The following is a 9,853-nucleotide window of genomic DNA, read 5'->3' as shown; positions in this document are numbered from 1 at the left end:
TAAACAGGGAGGAAACAGAGCTGAGGAAAACATGAGAAGTGTAGAACTATGCATGTACATATATAATAATTATTAATAATATCACTTCTTGGTATTAGTGCTAATATGCATATAATTTTGGATCAATTTCTATTTCGCTACAAAGATAACTGAAATTTATTACATATGATGATAAAAGGAAGTGTTATTTTCCTAGATGACAAGAAATGTAACCATTCAAAATTCTGGATGGGGGAAAAAAAGCCTAACACTGAATGTCATCTGCTTAAGAAGTCACATACTGTAAAGAAACAAAAGCTCCAAGAATATAAGCCCAGATTTTTATAAAGCCATTTATTTTAAAAAACTGGTTTGTCAAATCACATACACGAGCAGATACACAACTACCAAAGTGGCCCTGTAATAGACACCAGTGGGGCGTTCACCACACAGTACCTGAAAAATACGGCTAAAAAACAGGAGTCTGTTGAGTATTTAACTTTCAGATTCCTAGTTGACTCCGCGTTGAATGGCTTTAAGTTAGCATATAGCGAGGGAGAGGTAGAGTCCCAAGTATAATAGCTGATGCCTCAGGGCTCCATTTAAAAACAAAATAAAACAAAAACCATTTCCCTCTCTGCACAAGGGAAGTCTATCCTATTTTTTTTCCTTTGTGAAAACAGAAGCCAAGTTTCTCTTCCCAAATGGTTCAGCATTCCTGATCAGTGCTGTGTGGTAACCTAGGTATTGTGCTTCTTGAGCCATCTAACTTTCCTCGCCTTCCGATTCAGATTCTAGGAGAGAAGAAACAAAGTTAGGTTTTCCTTTTTTTTCCTAAGACTCTTTTAAATAAGGTCATGGAAGGGTTTCTAACCCACTTCCCACCGCTGCCCCTCAAAAGACATTTTTGTCCTAGGCACCTATCACTAAGTAAGATAATTATATAGGAGGACAGATAGCAAACTTTTGCTCCCTTTTGCTTTTAAATTACCTTTGCCTTTCTAAAAATGCAACATCCTCATAAGTACTATTAGAGAATATAACTACTTTTATTCTTTGAATCACCTAAAATAAAATTTTCATTCTGAGTTGGATTCACTCTCATCCATTATTATCCCGTGTTGCCATTTTAAATATCAGTCAACTGGCAACGGTGCTTATAAATCCTATACAATCCCATAATGTGTGATTAAGCCAAATGTGCTTTTTTCCTTTCACACCTGCTTATAATTTCTTCCTCCTTGTCCTTCATTAGGGTGGATAATTTAAGGGAGTTTTCAAAATTTTGTTTTGTTTTTTGCCATTTAGAAGTTTTCATTGCATTGATTTCAGAAAGGAAGGCTAAGATAGAGACAAAATGTGTGATATGGAAGACACCTCTAGAACTTTAGTTTTAGGAAGGCAAGAAAAATCTGCAGAAGAGGTAGATATCTTGAACTATAACGAGAAAGCATTTGCTAAATGGCCGCCAGAGTTGTTAAATGGAATCATACCTTCTTCTGCGTTTTGTAACCACTCGACAAATTTCTTCATCTGGTCAAGAAAAACACTCTTGCCTTTGGCAACATGCGCTTCTTTGTACCATTTCAATATCGCTTCTTCACTCAGCACATCAGCTGCAATTAAAAATCAAAGATTTCAGTTACCACATAAATGTCATGTTTCAAAGCAGCCTCATGTTTTATAGGTTAATAGAAAGCAATCACTTTTAATATTAAAAGCTCTATTACAAAAGAAATCCACATCCGAAACTTAGAAGATCATGTTTTATAGGTTAATAGAAAGCAATCACTTTTAATATTAAAAGCTCTATTACAAAAGAAATCCACATCCGAAACTTAGAAGACAGGAACCAAGCTCATTTCACACAGAACAGTGCTGTACTTTAGCAGTTGGCTTAGTAGTACTTTAGGGATGATGACGACATACATCTCATCAGGCCTGATATAATGCAAGCCTATATGCAAGTCACTACTGGGACCTGGAAATCTCTTACAGTGCTAATTTGCTGGTAGGAAACTGGGTTATTTTGGAATTTTGCAAATGCATCAGCAATTCCAGCATTTCAGAACACTCTGTGTCCTGCCAACGTCAAACACATCTTGATCAAGCAGCAACCTTAAATGACTGGTCTTTTAAGGAGATTTACTTTTTCAGGAGAAAAAAGGGCAGATGAAAAACATGTAGATAAGATACAATAATGATATTAACAATTAGATAAAAAGATGAGCCTCCAGGGTGTATCATGGGACCAATACACACAGAACCCAAAGTTCTACACTTATTCTATTGCTAATCACTAATTTATTTTCCTACAGTATAATATCCTAAATCACAAGATTTCCTTGTACTCTATTAAGAGAAAAACAGAGACATATTGGATAGATTTCCTACAGGTTTCTAACAAAAAGTGTTATCTATTAACTATTACATAAACTTTAAATTCCACAAATATGCCTTGATATTCTCAAGTTACCATTAATTTAGAACATTTAATGTTAAGAATAGGAAGGGGAATACGAAAATAATAGCATAAATATTCTGCCAATGTTCTAATGGGTTGTCTTCTGAGATTTCAGAGTGAGAAATGAGATGGAAAACAGATAAAAAGCATTTATTATGGTCTCTAATGCCTGCCCAATCCATTACAAATGCTGATAAGTCACTCTTATGATAGATTTGCAGCTAAAATATAATTTTAACTTGTGAAAATGAGAGAAATGATTTTGATAATGTTTTCATTTAAAACATCACTGACCCTTTCAAAACAAAAACGTTAAGCTTGTTTTCTTTTTTTAAAATTAATAACTGGCTCTTGGATTCGACTGAAGAGACTGAATTGGCTAAAAATGCACATGATTGGTTTTAGAAAATATAAGTTTTTTATTTGTTTATTTTTATCATTAAATAATACTACCTTTTTCAAAGGAAGGAGGAAGTCTGGATTTATTCATTTTTAAGGACTGAACATAAAAGTTCTCATCAGGAGTCCTATAGAATTAAGTATTCTTAGCTTCTAGTCTTTTAGCTGCTTCTGTTTGCAGCTCCGCACCTTCCACTCACAATGATCAAAGAACGTTCCTAACCACTTGTCATCAAAGCCCAGTTTTTGTAGGTGAGGGGTAGGGTTTACAGCCTGGGAAAGTGACTTGTTATTGTGCAAACCTGCTTTGCAGAGATTTTTCAAGAACACTAATTAGCTCAAACATGGATTTTAAAAGTCTCTTTTATATAATTTGTCTTTACAACATCTTTAAGATGCTTGTGATTTACATCAGTAATTTCCAAACTGTTTTGATCATGCTCCCCTATTAGTAAGACAATTTTGAGCATGTACACGCAACATGTGTATATTTTTTGGTTTATAAATTATATGCATGTTCTGTAGAACTATTATTATTAATGTTATAAAACAAACAAAAAAGAATTAAGAATATGACAAACATGGAAAAGGAAATTCTATTTTTCCCCTCACTTCAATGAACTGTGTATGACACAATGTACATGCTGGAAAGCTGGTCCAGACTGCAGGTTAGTGATAGTTTGTCTGAGGTTTTTCTTTTGAAGGCTGAGAGCTCATCCTATGTTTTATTGCCCCACAGAGGCTGAAAGAGGCCATGCAACTACTAAAATGCTTGTCAATAACAGTGCTTGTGAAAAGGACAGCAAGTGAGAGATCAAACCTCTCAGATGAGTTGTCCACCGAAAATCAGACAAACTGTGCCAAGTGGAGTTCTTAGAAGAACCTGATTTAGTAACAGACCTGTGTTGCTTAACGACAGGGACACGTTCTGAAAATGCATCGTTAAACAATTCTGTCGTTGTGTGAACATCCTAGAATGTGCTTACACAAAGCTAGATGGCATAGCCTACTACACACCAAGGCTAGATGGTATGAATCTTATGCGACCACCGTCATATACGTGGTCTGTCCTTAACTAAGACGTCAGTATGATTGTAAATACCTGCTCTGAGACCAAATTTCTAGTACGAGGCATAATAAAGAAGGGACAGAAACAACCACACAGGCAATTTATGAGGCAAAGCATGAACAACAGTCTAAGAAGAAATTCAACTTTTGTTTACTGAAAAGTCTAATCCAAAAAAGAAGGAGCTCCTTCTTGAAGAAAGAAGAGGGAGATTTTTTTTTTTTCTCTAATGAAAAGTAGGGAGAAGAACTAATTCAAACTGGGAGATGACAAAGTGTTTGTTAGCATCTTTCAGAAATACCTATTAGGAATATAGAAAATCACTAAAAATATAAGAAGAAGGAAAGACACACTGTTGCATGTAGAGTTCCCTCAGATTAAAAAATATTTTTCTGCCTTCTATCTGGCCAATTTCTTCATCATCTCTGGTGAGCTTCTCAATTTGCGGAGTTATAATTTAAAATTTATGTTCTCATGAGAATCAAAGAGACAATATTGTAAAAGTGGTTTTAATGTTATTTAGATATTTAAGTTGAAAACTATGTTCCTTGGAACTCAGGTGAGAAGGCCACCTACCTTGTTTTAGAACGAGAATAAGAAACTCGTTTTAGAAAAATTTGCATGAGAGACAGAATTTAACCTTAAGAAATGTCTGCAAACAATAAAACCCATGATAGAGATACTAACAGTACTTGAGAAGGTGGTGTTATATTTTTCAGACCTACATGCTGAGAATATGGTACTTAGCTTCAGGAAGAAAGGAAGAGAAATTATTTCTAAAAGTGAATAGTGTGATGTTTAAAAATTAGTGATGGATTTACTATTTTTCCTTACTGCCTTAGAAATATAAAAATCTAGATTTTTAATACAGAAAGTGAATGACCAATCACTAGTTTTTTCTTTCATTGCTGAAAAGCATTATTTATTTATAGTTTATTCACTTTTATTCCACTGTTACTTATATAAAATATTTAAAAATCTTTCAATAATGGCATGCATTTAAGTGATTAGGTTTGTCTAAGGGGACATGGGTAATCATATCCCCAAGTTTCTGTTATCCTCAAGTTCTGGAAATAAGGGTAAAGTGTGTGTGTGTAATAGAGAGAGAGAGAGAGAGAAATGGAAAAGGAGAAAGAATTTCCACTATGTGTATATATATATATATATTTCTTTTTTTGAGGAAGATTAGCCCTGAGCTAACATCTGCTGCCAATCCTACTCTTTTTTGCTGAGGAAGACCGGCCCTGAGCTAACATCTGTGCCCAGGCCGCCAAAGCAGAATGTGCGAACTTAACTGCTGAGCTACCGGGCTGGCCCCACCCCCTATATTTTAAAAAATCTGCTTTAAAGCAAAAATCTTCCTTACAATAATTAAAAGGACTCCACATCTAAGCACACAAGACATTATTTGATACTTATAAAATGTACATGTGTGCATGGAATTAATGAGAAGGATAATTCTGAATATGTTACTTTAGTTTACAACATTTGCCCTTCTGGCATTCAATACTCTTTAGACTGGTGGTCTGGAACCAACAGTCACAGTATTACCATAAAGTCTGTTAGAATGCAAATTCTTGGGTCCAATCCTGGACCTGCTGAATCAGAATCCTTGGGATCCCTGTTTTAACAAGCTCTCCGTTGATTCATATGCACACAAGTGTTGGGAAAGGAATGCTTGAATATCTACTGTTCATCAAGCCTTTCTAGACATATAAAATATACGCAAGACATAACAAGAGCCTCCAAATCCTTATAAAAACATATAAAATATATATCTCCTGGTGCACAAGTGTTTGTTGGATGAAATTAGGTCAAAGTAAAAATGACTATTCAAGGAAGCTAAGAAGGTAAACACTGTAACTCTCTCAATAGTGGTCTGGAACAATCATTCCCCAGGTGTTTCACGTTCTCAGGAGAAAACTTGTAATTATTTCATTCAGAAAAAGACTATATGTATAATTTTGTGGAAAATTATGAAATTGCCTAGAAAATGACATTTAGTTTTAACATCTCAGTGATATACTTTAGGTTTCTATTTTTAAAAAGTTTCCCAATTTCCTTTCCAAAAATAAGCCAGAATAAACTTGACGTTGACACTTGCCTTCCTGCGTTCCCTGGGCCTGCTCATACTTGCCACAGACCTTACTAGCTTTACATTTAAAAGCTGATCACCTCTTAATCATGGCCTAAGCAAGAGCTAATCCCTCTTGTTTTTACTTCTTGATGCCCACTTCTTGGTTATTTTATAATTTTAGGTACTGTTCCTTAGTATTTGGGACCGAAAAAAGGGAAATAACTCAAAGCAGTCAGTTTTGCTAGTTCTCAGTAGTTATTAGAAGGAGTATAATGGGGGAGGAAGTTGGCATTAATGGTTAAAATGAGAGATTTGAAGAAGGGTTTTAATGCTTCATATGCCACCTAGATGCCATTACTGATAAAAAGTAGTTTGTTTGTTCTTTTGTGAGAACTAAGTACAATAATGAAATGAGGTGTTCCTGTAGATGAAGCTCAAACAACTGTCTCAGTTAAGAAAACATTTGGTAAGAGACACTGGTTGGGTTAGCTATTAAATGACAAGAAAGGACATTGTGTGCTTAGGCTACTAGTTTATAAACACTTTGCTTCTCTGTAGTGGCAAATATTGACCACCCACAAAGCAAATGTGAAGCCTCTCAAGGCTCTCTCTACCAGTTTATAAATGGAGCCAGCTGTGGCTAGCTAGCGTGGGCAGAAACGGCCACTGGCTGGGCGGGCTCTGGTTCTCTTTCTTGGTTGCTGAGTACCATAGGTGCGTTGGCAGTATGACCTGCAGGTTTTGTTTGACGGGTTACCTTGGGTATCATTTTAGCCCTAGGTTTAGGACACTGCCATCTCATGACCACATTCAAGAGGACCTACATCAGATCTGGCCAGAGAGAAATGCCAGTCAGTGAACTTTAATTGGGACCTGGCAGTCATCACATTCTCCTACTGACAGAAAAATTGTGCCAAATATCTTAAGGCTGAGAAAGTAAAATATCACCCAACACTTGTGGGTAAGATGTATGCATCTGAAGAATCTGCATGGCCAATTAAAACTTCTTGTGAAATGCTATTAAACCTTTTAAAAATAGCTATCAATCAATAACGTAAAGTTTTTACACTCCAAATGCCCAAGTAATCATTAAAAATAGACAAATTTAAGAACACATCAAAAGGAAAAGAAACAGTGGCTGGTATTAATTCATACTTTAGTTTTTTCTGATGTTTTGCATTTAAGATTGCAGTAACTTCTAATGAACATTTCATGATGTTCAAAATGTAGCATTTCTTAAGTGTTCTTTTATCCCCCTTACAAAACTACATAAGCCCAGACCAAAGACTAGTCCAGGATCATTTTTTACATACTATAGGTATAGAGATTGAGATCAGTTAAAACTCTAATAGCATTAGTTCATCAAAGACAGTGCCAGTTGTCATGGCAACATAATCCTTATAAATACAATGAAAAAACAGTAAATGTGAAAAATCTAAAAATAGCCATTTACTTGGAAAACAGAATACCTGGGCCAAATAAAAAGTGAAGAACTAATTATTTCAATAATTTTAAGGTCAGCTTTATGGCACCTAAAAAGGTCTGACCATACTATATGCAGTATTTTGGTAATCACTGTTATTAGATCTAATCCTTACAATTCAAAAAGAGACCTACACTTTATGTAATTATATTCTTTTCTCACCGTCTCCCCCCAAAATAACCACCAGTTCATCAACAGTCTCCTGGGAAGTTCCACCAATGAGAAGTGCCCAGGGGCCTAATCCTGCTGGTTCCTGAGGCCACACATACGGTGTCTGCACTTTCTCTCTCTACATAACCTGCCTGCCTCACTGAAACCTGCAAAGATTAACATGAAGCCCCTGTGCTCCTCTGCCTCACCCCCTGCTCTGGCCCTAAAAGAGCTTCAATGAAACATAGAAACACAGAGGTGGAACAACACGGAGGGATACCTTTATAAAAGAGAACCACGATCTTCTGAAAGGCTTTCATGAAATGGATGTTGTCATAGCAGTATTCCTGAACCTTCTGGAGGAGGATCAGCTCTGACTGGCCTTGGGAGCTGAACACAGCCAGGAGAGGAGCGTATTGCTGGAACAGAAGTGGGGAGTAACACTGTGAACTTTCATGGGAGGTAGAGGGCTGGCAACACTTGAATCATAACAGTAATCTGGTGATTTGCTTAGAAAACATTCACTTTTAGGATTATCTTCTTATTATATTGTATCTAATCAAAACAAATTTTTTATCCCAACATCTTATCACATTTCTCTTGCTGTACCCACTAAAGGAAGAGACCAATATGAAATTTTGACTATATTAAAGATAACTGTTGTGCTACTATGTCTGTCTATTATGAAAATGAGACAAAGCATGAGATTTTCCTTTCCCAGACCCCTCACAGGTCATCTTTATGGTTTTGTTCATATTGTTGCTTTTGTCCTCGATATCCTTGGCCTCCAGTCACTGATGTAGAGCCATTGTTTTCCCTAAGGCCTACTCACTTCAACACACATCCTCTGAGGAGCCTTCCCTGATCAACCTAACCCGCATACATCACTCACAGCTCTGTTCCCCTAAACACTGAGAGTTCTCTTTAATTTACACTAGGTGATCTTTGACTTCCCAATTCAAGTGGAAACTCTGAAGGCAGGATCGAAGTCTTCCAAGTCTCTTAATATGGTTTTGTAGGGAGAAGACACTTAATAAAAGCAAAAACATACGTATCCATGCACACAGATAGACAATTTACATAATTAGTTGCTCAGATACGTTTCAAGTTCTAAAGTCAGTTTGTAGTTTACTTAAAAATATTCACTAAGAATTTTTGTCACGTAGAACAGAAAGAAAAACAAGAGTTAGAGCATATTACTCTTTAACTTTAAATACTAAATACATGACTATTCTATGGATCTTCTGACATCGTTTTTGGTAAAAACTTACCCTTAGATATTTCATAGGCTCTTACATCTGAAACATTTTTGGTAGCGACAAATTTGAAAAGAAAAAAATTAGAAAATATCTGTTTGGCCTGAGTCTAGGTGAATTGCGGTTGGAAGCCATCTGTCATACTGTTAAGAGCCGCAGTTGGCCTGCAGCCGAGGCTGTTCCGTGTTAAGATCCTGTACCTTCAGGTGCTTAAGAGCCTGCTCTGCAACGAGTTCTTCCTTCTTGTTCCACTCGACAGCATTCATTATACAGGTCCATAGCAGTCCAATCACTGCTGTTTCCGGAAGGTCATTCCTCTTCATCTCTTCTTTCACATAGAGCACCACCTAAATTTCATGGAAAAAGGAGTCAGAGAGTCACAGGCAGATGGGGAGTTCCCCTCTCACTGTGCCTGGTTAGTACAAGATTTGGGGCAGATAAATATTCTGCTCAGTTCCTCCCTTCTTGGCATATATTTGCAGATTACAAGAGGGAGGAAAAACACAATGATTTGTTCTCAAAGCAGATTTATTTTTAGTCCAAAAGTTGATAGGCTCAGCTCTGGCCAGGAGCTGCTGGGTAACAGGAAATAAGAGAATCGTTGTTTCTTAGGAGTTATTCTTTTACGTGCAGGAACCCCTCTGGGTCCAGCAGAGCAGGGATTACTTGAGACTGACTTTCTTGGGGTTTGAAGAAGGCAATAGAGCTATGAATTTTTACCTCTGACCCTCAACTTTAAACCTTTTGATGGATAATGTCTTGGGTTTGTACTTGTGCATTCTCCACAATTCATTCTTTTTTTTTTTTGGTGAGGAAGACTGACCCTGAGCTAACACCCATGCCCATCTTCCTCTATTTTGTATGTGAGCTGCCACCACAGCATGGCTTGATGAGTGGTGTAGGTCTGTGTCTGGGATCCGAACCCATGAACCAGGGCCGCCAAAATGGAGCATGGAAACTTAACCACTATACCACAAGG

The 9,853-nt window shown here is 36.7% G+C and overlaps 1 protein-coding gene across 3 annotated transcripts in view; it reads right to left on the bottom strand.

Annotated features, from left to right (window-relative positions):
* Nucleotides 1-308: 308 nt before the first annotated feature.
* The window catches only part of BZW2 (basic leucine zipper and W2 domains 2), a 59,542-nt gene continuing 49,997 nt past the window's right edge, over nt 309-9,853 (bottom strand). For all 3 annotated transcript variants that reach the window (XM_046670097.1, XM_046670098.1, XM_046670096.1), the window contains exons 9-12: nt 9,075-9,221; nt 7,899-8,037; nt 1,473-1,595; nt 309-773 (exon numbers count right to left, since the gene is read on the bottom strand). In XM_046670097.1, the coding sequence (XP_046526053.1) occupies nt 745-773; nt 1,473-1,595; nt 7,899-8,037; nt 9,075-9,221 (438 nt within the window). In that variant the 3' untranslated portion in view covers nt 309-744. The remainder of the gene's footprint in view (nt 774-1,472; nt 1,596-7,898; nt 8,038-9,074; nt 9,222-9,853) is intronic.

This window comes from Equus quagga, chromosome 8 (genome assembly GCF_021613505.1).
Source record: "Equus quagga isolate Etosha38 chromosome 8, UCLA_HA_Equagga_1.0, whole genome shotgun sequence".
NCBI lineage: Eukaryota > Metazoa > Chordata > Mammalia > Perissodactyla > Equidae > Equus > Equus quagga.
Note: the sequence above shows the minus strand (reverse complement) of the source record. Positions and strands in the feature narration are given on the sequence as shown.